The sequence below is a fragment of the Panthera leo genome, chromosome D2 (genome assembly GCF_018350215.1).
Source record: "Panthera leo isolate Ple1 chromosome D2, P.leo_Ple1_pat1.1, whole genome shotgun sequence".
In the NCBI taxonomy this organism is placed as follows: domain Eukaryota; kingdom Metazoa; phylum Chordata; class Mammalia; order Carnivora; family Felidae; genus Panthera; species Panthera leo.
Window position 1 is genome coordinate 6,551,931 of NC_056689.1, and position 20,166 is coordinate 6,572,096.

At 48.3% G+C, this 20,166-nt stretch overlaps 1 protein-coding gene across 2 annotated transcripts in view; it reads right to left on the reverse strand.

Annotated features, from left to right (window-relative positions):
• Window positions 1–7,771: 7,771 nt before the first annotated feature.
• The window catches only part of SGMS1 (sphingomyelin synthase 1), a 118,930-nt gene continuing 106,535 nt past the window's right edge, over window positions 7,772–20,166 (reverse strand). For both annotated transcript variants that reach the window (XM_042909222.1, XM_042909223.1), the window contains 3 exons: window positions 13,437–13,590; window positions 10,068–10,234; window positions 7,772–9,388 (listed from right to left, as the gene is read on the reverse strand). In XM_042909222.1, coding sequence (XP_042765156.1) covers window positions 9,209–9,388; window positions 10,068–10,234; window positions 13,437–13,590 — 501 coding nt within the window. In that variant the 3' untranslated portion in view covers window positions 7,772–9,208. The remainder of the gene's footprint in view (window positions 9,389–10,067; window positions 10,235–13,436; window positions 13,591–20,166) is intronic.

A 20,166-nucleotide genomic window follows, 5' to 3' on the forward strand; every position in this document is an offset into this window, starting at 1 on the left:
ATACACAAGATTTATGTATTTCATCGCCTATACATTTTACCACCACAACAACAGCAACAAACAAAACCTGGGAACAAATTTTGAATTTTAGTGAACACGGACGCTGAAGTATTTAGGGAGACGTGTCTGCAATTTACTTGAAATGCATTCAGAAAATCAGGGTAATGGATAAGACCCACAGAAAGACAGGCAAATGGATTGATAGGTGACACAGCAAGTTAAGAAAATAACGGTAGAAGCTAGCCGGTGCCTACCTGGGTTTCTCACTGTGGGATTCTTACGAAGTTAGCGTAGACTTAAAAACTTTCCATAATAAAATATTTGTTACGGCTTGAAATGCGCTGATGGGAATGCTAAATTTGCATACGTGTGTGTTTGTGTGAGTGTGACCCCTGAGATCTCACTCGCCACCCCGAGCGAGGGAACGACAGTTTGGGAAACAGAGAAGTCTGTGTTCTGTGGACCCAAGGCTCACCGGCCCTCCAGGCCCCGCCCCCAGCGGCTCTGGTCCCGCTAGAGCTTTTCCTGCCTTCCTGGGCAGACTGGGCAGAGGGAGTGAGACACCAGCGGGTCTCTCCAGTGAGCCCGCCTGCCTTTCCTGCTCTGACCTCCTTCAGCGGTAGGGAGATGGCCAGCAATTCCTCCTCATTTTTTGTCAGATGAAAAAGAGCTGGTCCGGGCCCTCTCCATTCCCAAGAAGGAAATGGATCTCCCAGGGCCTGCGCAAATCCGCTGTGTTTGCCGAGTTTAATTGGTGATTAGACCTGAACGTCCCAAGCCAGTTTTGACGGCCCGGATCCACAGGAAGCCAATTTGTCATAGCTCTCCAAGCCCGGCATGTGTGAAAGTGACATTTCAGATCCCTTCCCATCTAATTTTGGTGACTTTTGTTTGAATTCACACTTGGTGAATGTTAATAGTATGTGGGGGTTATGTGTGCTGAATACATTGACATTTTCCCTCCCGAAGGAAGTACCGTATTGCCATCTCTCCACCCCCCCCCCCCACCCCCCCCCGCCGCAGCCCTTTCTTGCTGGTACCGAGGATTGTGCAAAAACAGGGAACAGGGCCTTCTGGCCGCGTTCCCTGCTTCGATCCCTCTGCTCAGGAACCCGGAGCCCCAGGGGAAACCTCAGCAGCAGCCATTGGGCCCCAGGGTTTGGAGAGGCCAGGGCGAGCTGCAGGGCAGAGATCAAGCCCTGGGGTCATCTGGTGTCCGCTGGTGAGCACAGGAATGTGCTCCCACGTCCGGGGCCGGCGACACTTCCCGGGCAGACGTGTGCACAGCTCCTCTACAAGCTTTGCTTTACGTGCTCGCCCCCGGAGCCTGCGGAGAAGCCCAGCCAACATACGCCTGCAGATCCATCCGGCCCCCTCTGGTGCGCACAGAGCCTGCGGGGCTCGCTGAAGCGGCTGTGACGCTCCTGCTGCGTCAAGGAAGCTTCTGCTGCAAACACAGCATTCTCAGCTCTTACCCCTGCCGGGGGCCACCGTCACAGCCCAACGGCAGCCAGGGGTCAGAAGGCTCCCGTGACCCCGGGGACTAGCAACGAACACGCTTTCCGTAAGCCTGGCAACGATTGGATTGTGGCCTCTTGAAACCCAAAGCCGATGACTTCAGAGAAGCCTTCCAAACAAACGTTTATTTTCACAGATCACACTTTTTTCCCAAGTGAGGTACCCGCCCCCCCCCCGAAACATCCTAAAATATCGAGGAGCATTGCTACGCGTCCCCCGTGGAAAACCCGATTCTGTGCACAAGCTCTTTATTAAAAAGAGCACGAAAGACAGAGTGCTTTGGCTGGAACCCCCTTTCTGCTTCTCCCGTGCTGATAACTACTAGCAGGAAGCAATTAAAACCATCCCAGTTCCTCCAAGTAATAACACAGAGCTGGCCAGGGGAGCAGATCCCAAGCACCAGTAAATCATGGAGATACACGTTTCTGTTTCATGGTGACCCTCGCTCCTCATCCGAGATAACTGTGTCCTGCTCCGTCAGAGTCGGCCAGTAACCCAGTCACCATTGTGCACACGCATCAGATGCTCAGGACGGTCCAGCAAGTCTTTTAATAAAGACCCAAGACATACATGGCTTCTGTCTACTGATAATGAATCCAGAAGTCCCGATAAAGGCTGAGTCTAGGTTTGGTTCAGTATGTCGTCCAGCTCTCTCCCTGGCTGGGGCCGGTCTTTCCATTGACTGGGACTTCTTCCTTGGCTCCCAGGGGCCCCATTTCCATCTCTCTCTCTCATTTCCCTCTCTATAATGCCAGGGGTTGTTTACTGAGCACAGAACTGGTACGTGTGCCTCCTCATTACCCCACATTACACCACGACACACGTAACTGGCCTAAATGATTCACGTTCTTTCAGGAGCTGCCCTTGGTTTGTGTTTGAACATGACACACTGCATCTCCCAAGCGCGACCGCATCTTAGACTCCAACGCTTGAGAGAGGAGCCGGACAAAGCCCTTGGTGTGAAATAAAAGTAAGGACGATATTCTGGTTGAGGTTCTTGGTACAATATGGACTGGGACAGCTACAAGAATACCACTTTCTGTATTTCCTACTCACGCTGAAAAAGGCTTTGAGTAACCAAGTTAAACTAATTTAGAACTTATCTTGGTCCAAGCCAGAGAGAGAGAGAGAAGAAACTGACCAACCCAACAGAACATACTGTAAACACTTGGACAGAAATGGACCAAGCATTCCGGACTGTCGGCACCCGACATTTTCTCTTAATGTTCTGAGGTTCCTCATAAGCAGCCATATTTGTTACTAACCAACGTCCTTGGCAGTTGTTTCCCAGGGACCAGCCCGGGATATGCCACAGCAGTCAGACAACTAACAACTAGAGCAGTCTAAAGAAAGAAAGAGAGGGAAAGTCATTCAGGCTACTCTGGACTTTGGGCTTTGCTCTAGCGCCCGGCTGCATCCTAGGTCACCTGTGGGAGGGCACATCAAAGGCTCTGGTGGGTAAGCTCACATTTAAGCCACCTGCACGAATGCCCTCTGTTCCCCAGTCCAGCGTTAATTATCTTCACGTTCTTCTGGACAGCTCACGTGCGCAGAGTTGGAAGTCATGACAGTGGACTCTACCAGCCGTTTTAGTTTTAGTTCTTCATTTGTTGTTAGGACACAGATTTGTATGTCCAGACATTAAGGGCACTCTAGAGATAACGGCTTAGTCACTAACTCCCAAATTTATTTGACTACAAAAGCTGGGTCACCAAGGGCTTCTGGTTTCATGTTCAAGACGGAAAAAGCTTGGGAGTCTGGTCACCATTCCTATCCTTACAACTAGAAAAGGCTGGACAAACTGAAAAACAACTTTTCTTGGAGCCATCACAAGATTGGGGTCAATGGTTCCAACCACCATGCCCGAACCTGGAGAGACAGGTGCATCCAGATCTCACAGGTGAGATCTGCTTACATGGAGCAGAAGTCGCTGAAGCCATAAATTAGAAGGAACACTTATGGAAACTTAGATGAACTGCTGGTAGGGGGAAGGAGAGGGGTCAACAATCCACAAATACATTTTGATTCCCCCAAAACTTATTGACTAATAGCCAACTGGTGACCAGAAGCCTCATCACTAACATAAACAATTGATTAACACGTACTTTGTATTCTATATACTGCATTCCTAGAATAAAGCTGGAGAAGGGCCCCTGGGTGGCTCGGTCAGTTGGCCACCTGACTCTTGGTTTCAGCTCAGGTCATGATCTTACAGTTTGTGAGTTTGAGTCCCACATCAGGCTCTGCATTAGCAGTGCAGAGCCTGCTTGGGATTCTCTCCCTCTACCTCTCTCTCTCTCAACATAAACTTAAAAAAAAAAGGAAGCTAGAAAAAATAAAATATTAATAAAATCAGAAAATACATTTACAGTACTGTATTTACTGAAAAAGAAATCCATGTGTAAGTGGACCTGCTTAGCTCAAACCCGTGTGGTTCAAAGGTTAACCGTACTTTAAATGTGAAAGGTCTAAATACATCAATTAAAAAAACAAGAGATCGTCAGAATAGGTGAAAAACAAGATGCTGTTTTTCTGTTTATATATTCTGTCTATAAGAAACCTACTTTAAATATAAAGATCCAGACAAGGGAAACAAAAGCAAAAATGAACTACTGGGACCTCATCAAAATAAAAAGCTTCTGCACAGCGAAGGAAACAACCAGCAAAACTAAAACGCAACCGACAGAATGGGAGAAGAGATTTGCAAACAACATATCAGATAAAGGGTTAGTATCCAAAATCTACAAAGAACTTATCAAACTCAACACCCAAAAAAGAAATAATCCAGTGAAGACATGGGCAAAAGATATGAATAGACACTTCTCCAAAGAAGACATCCAGATGGCCAACCGACACATGAAAAAATGCTCTACGTCACTCATCATCAGGGAAATGCAAATCAAAACCACAATGAGATACCACCTTATTCCTGTCAGAATGGCTCACATTAACAACTCAGGCAACAACAGATGTTGGCGAGGATGCGGAGAAAGAGGATCTCTTGCATTGTTGGTGGGAATGCAGGCTGGTGCAGCCCCTCTGGAAAACAGTATGGAGGTTCCTCAAAAAAACTAAAAATAGAGCTACCCTACGACTCAGCAAATGCACAACTAGGCATTTCTCCACGGGATACAGGTGCACTGTTTCGAAGGGACACACGCGCCCCATGTTTATAGCAGCACTATCAACAATAGGCAAAGTACGGAAAGAGCCCAAATGTCCATCAATGGATGAAACGATAAAGAGATTGTGGTGTATATATATAATGGAGTATTACTCGGCATCAAAAAGAATGAAATCTTGCCATGTGCAACTACATGGATGGAACTGGAGGGTATTACGCTAAGTGAAATTAGAGAAAGACAAAAATCCTATGACTTCACTCCTATGAGGACTTTAAGAGACAAAACAGATGAACATAAGGGAAGGGAAGCAAAAATACTATAAAAACAGGGAGGGGGAGAAAACAGAAGAGACTCTTAAATATGGAGAACAAACCGAGGGTTACGGGAGGGGTTGTACGAGGGGGGATGGGCTAAATGGGGAAGGGGCGCTAAGGAATCGCCTCCTGAAATCATTGTTGCACTATATGCTAATTTGGATGTAAATTTAAAAAAATTAAAAAATTAAAAAAAAAAAGATCCAGACAGGTTAAAAATAAAGGGGTGGAGAAAGATATATACCATACTAACACTAATCAGAAGAAAGCTCAAGTTATTTTAACTTCGGACAAAGCACGCTTCACAACAAGAATATCCTCAGGAATAGAGAGATGACATAATGATAAAGGGGTCAAATCTCCAAGAAGACATAGCAATTTTAACGTCTATGTGCCCAACAAGAGACCGTCAAAACACACGTGGCTCTAGGCCACCGGAGGGCTGGGAGAAAACTCTGGGCCGGCCCCCTCCAGGGAGCCAGAACCTTCCCTATCCTCACGTGGAATGCCATTCCTGCCCCGGAAGCCGCACCCTACACATCCTTCAACACGGGAACCTGGACGCTGGAGGCTGTACAGCCTCTGAATTGGGACTCCCTGCTTTTGTTTATTTTTGAGAGAGAGAGACAGAGCACAAGTGGGGAAGGGCAGTGAAGCGGGCTCCGGGCTCTGAGCTGTCAGCACAGAGCTTGACGCGGGGCTCGAGCCCACGAACCGTGAGATCACGACCTGAGCTGAAGTCGGACGCTCAACCGACCGAGCCACCCAGGCGCCCCCCCTCCCCTTTTTTTTTAGCTAGGAGAAACGTGGAGTCTGCCCATCTCATTGATCTGTCTTCAAATCTTTAGCAAACCTGCCCCCAAGAATCCTCGAGAGACTCTCCAATCTTTGCACCCACCGACCACGGTGTGCTGATGGCGAATGGATCCTCTGGATAAGCACTATTCCTGCGGACCAGGTGTTACACGTCGGATGCCATGATTCATACGTCACAAATCCTCAAGGGCATTTCTAAATCTGCTCAGTCACTAGATGCTGGATGACACCAGGGCCATGCCAGCCCTCACGAACTCGAAGGACTCCTCACACATGCAACACACGTTCACTTGCGTGATAAACCCACACTCCGTATCTTCGCCAATAGTAAGCCGGGCGATGCCCCAATCCTGTTCCTCCCTTGTCCAGCTTCGGGCAACGTCTCCTCACTTGGCCTGTGTCTCGAGGACCATGCCCACCTCTGACCTCTAAGAGCCGGAGTCTGGACCCAGCAGGACTCGCTTAATTTTCTTGTAACCTGAACCAGAAGACACGTAAGAACCCTAAGGCGCTGACAGGCACCATTTCAAGTCTGGGTTTGTTCAGAGTAAGTTTCCGGACCAAAGGGAGAGAAAAATAAAGGACATCAGTAACACGGGCCCCAGGTAGCACATTCTACTTCCCGAAGGTTACCTCAACACCTGGTTGACTTTTTGTACAATGGCAGTCAAATTAAAGCCCTCGTTTTATGTGATGTTTATAAAGTTTTTGAGATCTTTATCACGTTGATCAATTTAGGTATTTGCTGGGGAGACAAATGAAACATTTAGCAATTAGGAAACTGGCAAAATTAGTCTCTCATACCTCATGAGGTGGATTTCCTGGCACTCAGTTCGTAAGAAGAGCCATTCTACTTGGCCTTACCGCCACGGGCACCGATGTCTCCCACCGCGGACTCCTGCGGAAGAATTTACAAACACTCACAGCATTTGGGGGCATGCAGGGTGGTGAGGAGGGGTGGAGACCTGCACTCCAATCAGAGTTTCACCACTTACCGGCTGCATGACCTTGGGAGGTTTATTCAACTTCTCTGAGTCGCCTCCCACAAAATGGGGTAATCATTAACCCTGTGGCTGTGTGGCCATTAACAAGATAGCGCATGTAAAGAATGCCCAGCTCATACGAGAGCCAAGTAAAGAAGCTACTGTCCTTAGGAGGTACTGTCTTACCAAACGAAAGGACAGAAAAGCACATGTCCTCATTCAGGCAGACCCCACCAAGTGTACTGCAATCCTCCACAACACGAGGTTTCTCTATCCTTCCTGGGATCTTCAGACCCGGGAGCCACACGGTATGTCCATTCACGAACCGGTGCCGTCGGGCATGAAGAGAAATTAGTGAATGAATTTCTTAGTACCTATGTAGTATGCAAACCTGTAATAATCTTTTTTTTTTTTTTAAATAAAACTGCTTTGACTTAGGAAGAAAGATCCAATGTTTAGCACGTGCCAGTGACGCGTTTTCATTACTCAGGGTGCTTTCCCTTTCGATTCGCAACACTCGCCCAAGAGTCCAAGCGCGGGAGAGGCTGTGCTAGAAACCCATCCCAGGATTCTGGTCCTCTGAGTGAGACACACGGCCGGAGCCCCAGGCGGGACACGATCCCAGTCTTACATCTGTAGCAAGGTGGTCTGTCTGCATTTTGAAATTAACTTACCTGTGTGATTCTTTTGGTGTACTTTGGAAAAAAACAAAAAACCAAAAAAACCCCCACTCACACATTTTAGGAAATCTCAAGGGGAAAGAAACATGGTCGCCGCAGGCCCTGTCTCAAACTCCGGGAAGACATCCACAACTCAGGTTTTTACCTTGCTTTAATGACTTCGTTTACGACCTCTGGGAAGGATGTGAACACATCAGGAGTAACAGCCATTTATGTTTTAAGTATCAGGTTTTATTAAAAAGTGCATTTTGATTAATTTATGGTCTAGGTAAGCTGTTAAGATATCAGTATACTCTCTGGAATAATAATAACTTTACAAATATTTAAAACAAACAAAATTTTAAAAGCCTTTTTATTTCCTTCACCATTATTGTTTTACAATACAAATATCACCTTGTGAATACACAGGAAAAAAAAAAAACCCTACGGAAGATAATTCTGCTGCACGTAAAATACAGAATGGATATATATACTTCTTCATTCTTAAAAAACTATTTTGTTCTCCACATTGGCAAGTATGGAATAGAATACTTCCCCAAACATACTTCTGTTAGGAGTAAAACTTAGAGATACATGCAGTTTCTGCACAAATATATTTTAAAGAAATAGATCTCTGTTTTGTTGTTCACCAACAAAATTGTCATCAGAGTATGGATAACTAATTTATAGCTTTCAAGTTTTAGTTAAGTGATCATTTTCAAAACTCTCTCTTTAAAAACAAAGTATTCATGGCTGTTTTCACTGTATAGTTAAAATCGAACCACCAAATAGATGAGAAAATAATTTAAGTGGTACATGTCATTGCCACCTGCTCACAATATGGGAACAGGGCTCTGATTTTCTAATTAACTCCCCCATTCGTTAATTCATAGCAATTTAAAAACCATAAGCAGTCTTCAGATTTAATTTAGCTATAAATGCAAAATTTAGTAGTGTATACATACATTTATATTTTCATGGAATATTTTATTTTAAATAAAAACATTTAAGATTGCCTACTGACCATACAATCAAGACAAGAAAGGCACTAGAAACATAGACAAATTTCTCTCCCAAGAAGCATTTTTTTTTTTTAATTTTAACTCTCTTCTCTCTGACATGTAAAAATCTTGAAATTTGGTTTTCATAACATCATTTTGAAAAATAAAGTTAGGAAATACTTAGAAAATCACTTTATAACAGAATCTTTTTTTTTTTTTTTGCACTTTTTGACACACTCTCTCTGCTTTTTACAAAACCCAAAGTTACCACACCTTTCTGTGTCTGTCATTTTTTATTTGAATAGCGGTGCAACAGGTAGAAAGATTTCAGAATCGAACCCCATTCAGGTACTTAGAAACCTTCATTGAGACATTTGCTAGAAAATGGCTTACAGCCCAATCTTTGGGGCAAGAGATATGAAAAGTATGTTTTCCCAAGAAAATAATACGCTTTATTTTCCAGATGTGACTGGAAAGACCAGAACTGATGATAGAAAAGCTTACATTTATGCTGTTGCATCGTATACAAAGGAACGTGGTGATGCAGCTTATGCGGAACCCCGGACTCACGAACAGGAAATGTGTGCAGTGCATGATAGGTTACGTTTTCTTTATTGTTGTCCCACGCAGGTCCTTTGGAGAGAAAAAAAGATCACAGTGCTGACCAGGTAACTCAATAGGTTAAGTCAAGGAAACGGCTGAAAGATAACGGGATCGTCTGTTTATGGCGTCTGCTCTCACTGGAGTTCTCAGCACTTGGAAAGGGTCCTCGTCCCTCACTTGGTGCGGCCGTTATGTGTCGTTCACCAAGCGGCTGTATTTCACCTGCCTCCCGAGGTGGACCACCGGCCAGGGGAAGGGCCAGTGGTAAGATCGAGGTACGATTCCTTGGACATTCTTTTCAAAGTACTGAAATGGCCTATACCACCACACCCTAGCCAGGAGGTTCATCTGGGAAGCTTCTTTGAGCACCTATGACGACAAAGACAGGAAACCAGGTCAGGGAGAGCAATTCATGGGCCCCCAAACGAACACATGTACTTTTCTAACGATCTTCCACTTTAAGTGGATGTATTTTCCTAATTACAATTCACAAAGGACCCCGGAACGGCCCTGTGTCCACCCACGTACCCCAGTTTCACACGCACGCCCCCACTCTGCACTCGTGTGCTAACCAGGCCACCCCCTAGCAGGAGAGCAAAGAACTCCAACTCCGGGAGCGCACGGAGAACGCGTGGCTTCCTCGATCTCTTGTCCGTAAGTGCGCGTGCCCCAGTTAGCGTCTCTGTTACTCTTCTGCGATGGAAGTTAAATGTTCAGCTGCTCAGGGGCCCAGGCCAGGAGAAGAGGGGAGGGGTGCCAATCAAACAGCAGGGGGGCCCAGTTTGGAAGGCATTTGTCAGGGACGGGGGACGGTGATACCTGTTCTAGAAGGATGCGATCTCTGCGTCACTCTACTAACACGTTTCTTGCTCATTTTTTGTTGCGAAGTGGGTCAGCATCACGAAAGACCACGCAATCCCAGTTGCCTAGCCCCCCTGGAGAGAGGCCTAAGACATCCGTGGGTTCTCTGCACATCCCCCCGCCCCCAAGCCAGCACCGCCAGGCCAGGCGTTGAGGGAAGCTGTAATCAGACAAGGGGAAAACTCACTTGCTGATTGGCCATAGTGTGGTACCACCAGAAGAGTCTTGTGGTGATGTAATACGCCACCACCACGTCCACAGTGTAGTGGTCATGCGCTAAGAGAATACAGAAGATCCCAACCACGCTGAGGAGCCAGCAAATCCAGTGGTACCACCACAGTCGTCGAGGGGAGTCTGAAAAGAGGAGCGATTCACAGCGGTTACTCTGATCTTTCCTTCTGAAAACAGATCGTTTGGGCTGCAAATTTAAGGGTCTTAGCTTATGTGTAGTCAAGGTTAGAATGGAAGCAGCTTGGGGCGTCTGGGGGGCTGCGTCGGTGAAGCGTCCGACTTCGGCTCACGTCACGATCTCGCGGTCTGTGAGTTCGAGCCCCGCGTCGGGCTCTGTGCTGACAGCTCGGAGCCTGGAGCCTGTTTCGGATTCTGTGTCTCCCTCTCTCTGACCCTCCCCCGTTCATGCTCTGTCTCTGTCTCAAAAATAAATAAACGTTAAAAAAAAATAAAAAATAAATAAAAGTCAATATTTGGGGCGCCTGGGTGGCTCAGTCGGTTAAGGTTCTGACTTCGGCTCAGGTCATGATCTCAGGCTTCATGAGTTCAAGCCCCACATTGGGCTCTGGGCTGACAGCTCAGAGCCTGGAGCCTGTTTAGGATTCTGTGCCTCCCTCACTCTCTGCCCCTCCCCCGCATGCACGCTATCTCTGTCTCTCAAAAACAAGTGTTAAAGAAAAAAAAGAATGGAAGCAGCTTATCTTATGACGTGACTTTATTAGCAATTGTAATTTATACTTGGCTACTGCTTGATTCACATATAAAGACAGTTGAGAAGGACAACTGAGAGGATAATGCGTCGTGTTCCATTAAAAAAAAAAAAAAAGCCTGTCCACTGACGTCTCATTCAACTTACTTATAAATAATTTGGGGTTAATGCTCCAAACAAAAATCAATACTTTTTGGTCTACAGATCCTTACACACGGACTAGGCAATTAGAATTGATCCAACTGTCTTACTTGCTTCCCAAGCTTTGTGACTAAACACTGACCTGAAACTCTTTAAGAGTCTCAGATTCCGGGTTGATGGGGGGTGGGAGGGAGGGGAGGGTGGGTGATGGGCATTGAGGAGGGCACCTTTTGGGATGAGCACTGGGTGTTGTATGGAAACCAATTTGACAGTAAATTTCATAAATTAAAAAAAAAAACAAAAAGAGTCTCAGATTCCATTTCTCAAACAGAAATAAGAAAGAATCCAAATGCCTGGGGATTTTGGTGCAAGTGCATTCAAAGGCAGGGTAGTGTCAGGTCAATACCTGTCCGTACCTTGATTTGGAAGCTCCCACCTGAGGGGAGCACCATAGTCTCTATTTGTCCAGGCCTTCCCACTTTGCATTCTCAAAGAATGGGCTGAAGAGGGTCTGAAGTTTTACGCAAAAATGTCACTTGAATGTGATCCGTCCTCCCTACCCAGGGGGAGAAAGGTTAGACTTTCACTGGCTTCTCACAGCATACAAGTACTACTCATTTGGGGGTGCCTGGGTGGCTCAGTCGGTTGAGCGTCTGACTTCAGCTCAGGTCATGATCTCATGGTTCGTGAGTTCGAGCCCTGCATCACGCTCTGTGCTGACAGCTCAGAGCCTGGAGCCTGCTTCGGATTCTGTGTCTCCCTCTCTCTCTGCCCCTCCTCCACTCACACTCTGTCTCTCTCTGCCTCTCAAAAATAAAGACAACTAAAAAAAATTAAAAAAAAAAAAAAAGAACTAGTCATTTGTTTAACCAGTATTTATTGAACATCTACTATGTGCCTGGGACAGGAAATGCTCTGGGTATAGAGATCAACGAACAAAACAGGCAAAGGGCCTGCCTTTGTTGGGGGAGATCCCTTCCTGGGACAGAGAAGACACAGTAAAAAATAATTATAATAAAGAAGGAGATTTTACACTGTGTTAGAAGGTGTTAAATGCTGTGAAAAAATAAAGTTGAACAGGAGAAGCAGGATCAGAAACCGAGAAGGGGAAGGGAGGTTTGCGACTTTAAATGGAGTGGTCAGGGCAGGGGTGGGGGGCACCGTACCCCACCCCCAGGAGAATCTGCATTGATACACCCTACAGGTACCATTCATTCTTCATGTCATGTCAGTCCCGACATGACATCCGTTTTAATTTCTACAACCTGTCCCTCGGCCATAGAGCAGCTACCAGCATCTCGCTCTAAAGACGAGGAAGCTAAGACTCAGAGAGGTTAAGGTCTTTCCCCGTCACGGAGGTGGGGACGGCACCAGGACTCAAAGTGAGAGGTTGTGAGCCGCGTCCTCCAAGTTTCCCGACATGGCCGTGCTTCCTTTGAGGATAAGACTTCACTGCCTTTACAGTACAACCAGCAGGGAGCGCTCCCCGGGCTGTGACAACCCCCCCCCCCCTCCCCCACTGGCAAAAGGGCCAAACCAACAGAAAGTGCCCCACGCGCACCCCCCAGGCCCCTCCGGACCGCAGGAGAAAGAGAGCCTCAGGTCTCACAAACATAATCCGAGAGAAAAAAGGGGGCAAAAGACCATCTATAACGTCATACCACATGTTAATTTTAGAAACCACAAAGCCATCATCGGCAAGACTCAAGACATGCATGGAAATGACACAGGAACATGGGAAGCGAGGCATGAACAGCCTTAATCATATGTTAGGCCTTTATGTGCTTCACAAAGGGTTATCTGAAACAGATAAGGTGAATGCCAGCATCTGTTAAATCTGAGCAGGGGACGGGGGTTTATTTAAGTATTTTTTGTGTGTTTCGCAATAAAATATTTTAAGTACATTTAAAAATATATTTCAGGTAGTTGTTTGTAAGTTTCTGTGTTTTGAGAAAGACTGAGCAAGCAGGGGAGGGGCAGAGAGAGCGGGAGAGGGAGAATCCCCAGCACTGTCAGCGCAGAGCCTGATGCTGGGCTCCAACCCACGAACCGGGAGGTCATGACCTGAGCCGAAATCAGGAGACGGATGCTTCACCGACTGAGCCCCCCAGGCGGCCCTTATTAGTACATTTTAAAGGAGACTCCCATTTGGCGCCTGCATCACTTAGTGTCCCTGAGCCCCCGGCTTCTATGAGGGCAGAGACCTCGCTGACCCCCACGCGCAGCGTAGGGCGGTGACACGCGGTCTACATCACGTGCCACCAGGCCTGGGCTCACGAGCTTTCCTCCCGGCTCCTTCCAGCAGCTGTAGCGCAGCCCGAAGGCTCTGCCGACACCAGAGGAGACCAGGCGCCCCCCCGCCCCGCCCCCAGGGGCAAGAGCGGTGACCCCGCCCCCCGACCCCGCCCCCCCGCGCCGGGGGCCCGTGGTGTCAGGTGCGGTGGGGACGCTGCCGGAGGGCTGTCCTCGACTTACACTCTTTGATAAATAAGTAAGTGAGCGTGAGCATGACCGTGTGGCCGCTGTACAGGTAGTCCCCGCACATGTTGTGAGAGCCGGTGATGGACAGGCCGCCACCGGCAATGAGCTTCATTATCCTCCGCACTTGTGCTTCCCAGTCTCCGAACAGCTGTGGGAGAGGAGAGACGAGAGGGTTACCAGTCCACCCCGGGGTGCTGTGGCGCCCTCCTCCGGTCAGGGCCAGGCCCTGCGATACCCTGACTTCTGCCGAGAAACGCACACCTGGCCACGGACGTGGCTCTCGGCACCACCTCTGCCATTTCCCGAGACAAAAGGCATCTGTGGCTAGTCACAACCAGCCGCTTTCACCCGCACCTGAGAGCTCGTTAGGGCGGTTGGGGCTGGATGCCCGGAGAGCCAACCCCGTGATCAGAGGGCTGGACCACCAGGGAGGGGCGAGGGCTGGAGGTGGATGGCCAGTGACTCATCAGTCCTGCTTACAGGGGCGCCTGGTCGGCTCCATCGGTTAAGCGTCCGACTTCGGCTCAGGTCCTGATCTCGGGGTCTGTGAGTTCGAGCCCCGCGTCGGGCTCTGTGCTGACAGCTCAGAGCCTGGAGCCTGCTTCGGATTCTGTGTCTCCCTCTCTCTCTGCCCCTCCCCTGCTCATGCTCTGCCTCTGTCTCTCTCTCTCTCTCAAGAATAAATAAAAACATTAAAAAAAAATCCTGCTTACATAACGATGCCTCCACAGAAATCCACAAGGATGGAGGTTCAGAAAGCGACCAGGCTGATGAGAAAGTAGAGATGTGGGGGGTGTGGGAGCCCCACGCCCCTCCCCAGAGACCTCGCCCAGGGCATTCCTTCCTTCTGGCTGCCCTAAGTTACATCCTCTTATAATACACCAGGTCTCTGGTAAGTTACATGTTTTCCTTACTTCTGGGAGCAACCTTTGGCAAACTAACCAAATCTGGGGGGGTCACGGGAACCCCCAATTTACAGCTCAGTGGTCGGACGCACAGGTGACAGCCTGCACTCGTCACTGGAGTCTGAAGGGGGAGGGGTCAGTCGGTGTGACACAGAGGTCCCTCCAGGGAGGGAGCAACAGAAATAACGCCCCCCACGCGTGCTCACAGAAGCGCCTGGTGTGGGTGCTGAGGAGAGGAGGCGCACGGGAATGTTCCTGCTTTTTGAGCTTCCGTCAAGACACGTAAACCCCCCACGAAGGCTGCCGTGCACGTTCACTAGAGAGGAAGCGTGTGGCCACAGCCGGTCCTTGCGTGCGTGCGCTTTCTGGAGCACGTTTCAGCAGACGCTTGGCCCATTTTTAAAATTACACTGACAGAGAAAGAGTAACTGATCGCGGTTTACGACGGGAGCCACTTGGGGGGAAATATCTGGGACAAGTCCCCGTGCTCAGCTCACAGGACAGCGGCTCTACGGACCCAGCTGATGCTGGAGGCTGAGGAGGTCAAACGGGACTTTCGGCGACCAAAGCGACACAAGGGACTGATTGGATGTACCTTCAATCTACCGAAATCACGTGAGTGGAACCGTGTGCTCTTCCTTTTCAGCAAGAGTGAAAAAATCTCATGGATAAACCTCCGTCTCTGATGCAAGTCTGGGCTGCACGCCAGAGTCATCAGAGGCTTAAACAACACACTCCCTGCCATTTTTCTTTGCTATGTCAAACGGTCTGTATCTTAGGTTGCCAGCACACGAGTCACTTTTAACCAGAATTAAATTAATCACCCTGAGCCTTTTCAACATTTCACTGATAACATGCCAGGCTTTGGGAGACACGTGGTCTGCTACAATTTCCCTTTAAGAAAATGTATCAACATTTCTAGTCAAGGATGGCAGGTTGGACACATGGCACAGAGGAGACAGATTTCCAAATTCAAAGGGTCACCACAAGAAAACAGACCTCTACGGCAAGACTCGGCACCACGAGATTTCAGGTATGCAGTGGGGGTTAGCAAGAGACCCTAATGCCTCTAGAAATCAAAGACAAGCTTCATACTTGGGGTGCCTGGGGGGCTCAGTCGGTTAAGCGCCAACTTTGGCTCAGGTCATGATCTCACGGTTTGTGAGTTCGAGCCCCGCATCGGGCTCTGTGCCGACAGCTCGGAGCCCGGAGCCTGCTTCGGATTCTGTGTCTCCCTCTCTCTCTGCCCCTCCCCCGGTCATGCTCTGTCTCTCTCTGTCTCAAAAATAAGTAAACATTAAAATTAAAGTCATGATGTATTTATAAAAAAAAAAACCACACAAACAAGCTTCATACAAAGGATCAAAGAGTCAGCTTTTTCAAAAACAATCCTGGAAGACAGAAGGCTTTGGAAAAATGCCTCCAAGTTCCGTGGGAAAATGATTTTCAACTTAGCAACCTATGCCCAGCCATACTTTTTTTTTTTTTAATTTTTTTTTAAGTTTATTTATTTTTGAGACAGAGAGAGACAGAGTATGAACGGGGGAGAGTCAGAGAGAGAGGGAGACACAGAATCGGAAGCAGGCTCCAGGCTCTGAGCCATCAGCCCAGAGCCCGACGCGGGGCTCGAACTCACAGACCGCGAGATTGTGACCTGAGCTGAAGTCGGACGCTTAACCGACTGAGCCACCCAGGCGCCCCTGCCCAGCCATACTCTTAAGCGACCCTGCAGTACAGGATCGACTAAAGCTGTTTTCACAAGATCTCATAGTATTTACCACCTACATACTCTTCAGGGAACTAGAGAGCATACGCTTTGTAAAGCAGAAAGAGCAGAAAAAAAGAAGAGACAGGATTTGCTAGGTCGTCAGTGAAGGCAGAGCCGAGGGGCTGTGAGCCTGCACAGTGAACCATGGCGGGGGGTGGGTACGGGTGCGAGGGTCATCCGCGGGAAGGTGAAACCACATGGGGGTGAGTGTGCACACAGAACACTAAGAAAGCAAAAGGCAAGGCAATCACTAACTCTCTAAGAAACAAAATGTTGTGCACAAGAGTCATTATAGGAAACGACTTCAGCTGGCTACGAAGAGCATTTAGAAACTAATAGTGTGAACACGAAATGTGGAGTTAAGTCAGAACAGAAATCCAGACCCGGGCAGGGAAGAGGGGACAGGAAGCAGGACCGCCCACCGGGGGGGTGGGAGCTGGGGCACCGTGGACCCTCCCTCCAGCCTTCCCGTAGGAGGTCAATAATAAGACTTCCATCAGAAAAACAGAGAAACGGAACTGCCGTGTCCCTTACAGACCACAGGGTAACACACACACACACACACACACACACACACACACACACACACACACACCTGTGAAAAGTAAAAAGCTATGAAGATAAGCACCACCAGCTTCAGTTAAAATTGTTGAAAGCAGTTAGGAACGTGGGCTGGAGTTGGTCAGGGCTCAGGGGGACGGATGGCTACGGTGTGTCGTGAAAGTTGTACAGAACCATTTTGTTTAAAAACATTTTTAAAATGTTTACTTATTTTTGGAAAAAGAGACAGAGTATGAGGGCGGGGCAGAGAGAAAGAGGGAGACTCAGAATCCAAAGCAGGCTCCAGGCTCTGAGCTGTCAGCATAGAGCCCGACGTGGGACTCAAACTCATGAACTGTGAGATCATGACCTGAGCTGAAGTCGGATGCTTAACTGAGCCACCTAGGTGCCCGTTTTTTTTGTTTTTTTTTTTAAATTGCACATATGTAATAAACACGATAGAAATTTTTCAAAAGATTTAAATGGAAAATTGGGTCCAGTTCTGTCATAACAATGCATAGTATAAAGAGGAAAATTATGGCAACAAAAGCCTGGGTAGCTTTTCATTTTATTCCATTTCAGATTGTCTTTCCAAAAACTGTGTTTTTTACACTAGAAATCCTATTCTCAGGCACCACCACCCCGTAATTTGCCCTCCCATTTTAGCACGAAAATATTTGTGGGGAACCTGTACGCGTGGGGAGGAGGGAGACATTACCAGGTAAACACAGCATCGAGAAAAAAATAGCTGAAAATTAATGCTGCATTTCTTCCAAGTGCCCTTAAAACACCTAAGCTTTCTTTTAAAAAATCTCTTTCCATGGCTGTCAAACCTCTGGGAGGGGCAGTCTCTTCAAGCTTAGTGGGAAACAGGAAAAGAAGGTGGATGGCTATGGCCACATAAAAATTTTAATTATGTTTAAAAAAAAAAAAAAGCAAACAAAGTAAAAGACATGTTGCATAACAACCGGAACAGAAACCAGCTAACATCTTTTTCACGGAAACTGACCATATGAACCAAGTAAATAAGACCAACGTGGGAGACAAAATGTATCAGAGGACAAAGGATATGACCAGCGGGAGGCATGGAGACCGCCAAACAAACAGATACAAACTTTGCTCGCGCATCAAGTCAGCAAGGCTGAGGGAAGTGGAAGCAGGGCTGGGGCTGGCGGGGCACGCCCAGCGGCTGGGTGAGGGGGGATGAGCCGAATGCACCTGCCAGCCGGGAGGGGTGGCGGGCAGACTGGGCTCTGCCACTTAGCTGTGTGATCCGAGGCAGCCGGACCAGTCTAACCCTCCACTTCCTCACCTACCACTTGGGGAGCATCATTGTTATGACAATCTACAAAATTCTCCTGCAAAAATCATCGTCGATATTGACCGGCAATCCAAACCGCATTGCCCGTGACTCGTTTACACGGAGTCTCAGAGCCTACCGCAAAGAAATGATCCCAGATGGGAATGAACCTTTAGGTAGAACTCTCCCACTATGATATTACGTATAAAAGGAACAGAGTGGAAACAATCTAACCAGGAATTGTTATTAAATAACTGCTTGCTTGCTACTCGAAGCCCAGGCCGGCAAGTACTGGCAACATCGGGAGTCCCTATAAAACGATTCTCAAACCTACTGAACCACCATCTGAGGTGACTGGTTAGACTCACACCACAGTGATTCAAACGCGTTGACTTGGGCTACGACTGCGTAATAAATTATGAACGAAATCAGTTTATAATGCCTGTGTAGTAAGTTTGTATCATAAACATCGTCTCTTATCGAGGAAAAAACAAAACATTTGGCATAATCAACTGTATTTTTTTAAAAACAAGCACAGAGAACACGTAGAATGTACAAACTACACGTCAGCAGGGTTTCAATGGCAGCTGGCAGGATTTCTCCCAGTCTCTGTCCCAAAGGGACTTCTAGAAGTCCCCGCTCCTTGGGCTAGAAAGAGAGGAATTCTCTTGGAAGTCTCCAGTTGTGGGATCTCGGCGGCCTTCGAGTGCAGGCAGGACATACGGGAAGAGACTAAAGAAGAGGAAAAAAACGGGAACTCTGGTCTTCCCTCTCATGCTTCCTTTAGTTTCATTCCCCAATCTGCCTGCCCCCCTCCTGCAGCATCCTCAAAAAGCTGCTGCGAACATTCTGCGGGGTGTTTCTTACTTGCAGTCGGTGGGAAAGAGCATGGACTGAGCTCACCCCACTGTCGCTGGAAAAGTACCCCGCCCCCCACAACAGGAGGCTGTTGAATGTTCATTTCTGAAAGCAGAGATATTTTGGGGGACGTTCACACAAATCACTGTCTCAGTAGACGCTACACAGCTGTAGTAATTCGCTCTGTGAATTATCGTCTCTTAGGGACACAGAAAAGTCAGTTTTCAGTGAAAATACAGCAATTTTCTTCAGCATCTGATGAATGGCTAAGAAGTAAACTGGCCCAAATCGCTTAAGCAATAACAAGGCACAGGAAGAAACCGCGAGCAGGAGGAGGCGGGAGAGGCTTCCTAATGACACAGACTAATCTAGTACAGTCAGAAACCAGTGAGCCCCTGGCTATTAGAAAGCAGGCTTCCCCGACTTTTCAGGGCTGAGTACCAGAGCGCTTGGATGAGAATTTGTTCCCCATCACCCGGTTCGCACACGGTCTAGCCCACTTGCCTCTTCCCTTTGCTGCACCTGAAGAGCAGGGACACTCACCCCCTACTGGCCCGAGAGGGCACACCCGCCAGAACCGAGCTCACCAAATAACGCTGCGTCATCCAACGGCTCCGCTCTAACCCTGACGAACGGCCGCAAGGCGACGGGAGCGGAAATGCTACTGAGTATAATCCTTGCCCCTCACCGAGGCTTCGCCCTGCAGAAGCCCTGGAAAATCGGCACGGCTGGTCCCATCCGCCGGCTGCTCAGTGTTGGAGCTGGGGAGGGGACCCAAGTCCTGGGACCCCATCTGCCACTGTCCGAGGCACTGCAGGCCCCCTGCACACCGCCGGTACCCCTCAGCTTTGCATAAACCAGGACCTGGGTACACGCGGAGTAACTTTCCTCCAGCAGCCTCCTCCTGTCCAGATGTTCAGAGGTTACGTCCTGTGATCATGCCCCACTGCAAAGCCATGCAGCCAGGTAGCTCTCAAATTACTCATTCATTCATTCAATCAGTCGATCATTCAATCAGTCCATCATTCAATGAATCTACCTACTACCATCAGGGCAAATAACTTTTTGTCCCATTCCTGAAGAACAATCTCCCCGCCAAACAGAAAAGTCACTCTCCTCTACAACAAGCCGAGAAGGCCGCTCTGAGCCCCCAGACCACAGGCACACCCGCTAGGGAAGCAGGCATCGAGGCACGGAAGGGCTGGCGGCATGCCTATCACGCCTGAGCACCTGCAGCTGAGAAACACACGCTCCACACTGCGGCTTCCCTCAGCTTCTCCCCCTGATGACGGAGCCCGAAACGGCAAGACTCCGCCGCTCCCTGCGTGTCACCCGGCGGGGCAGCCCTCCCAA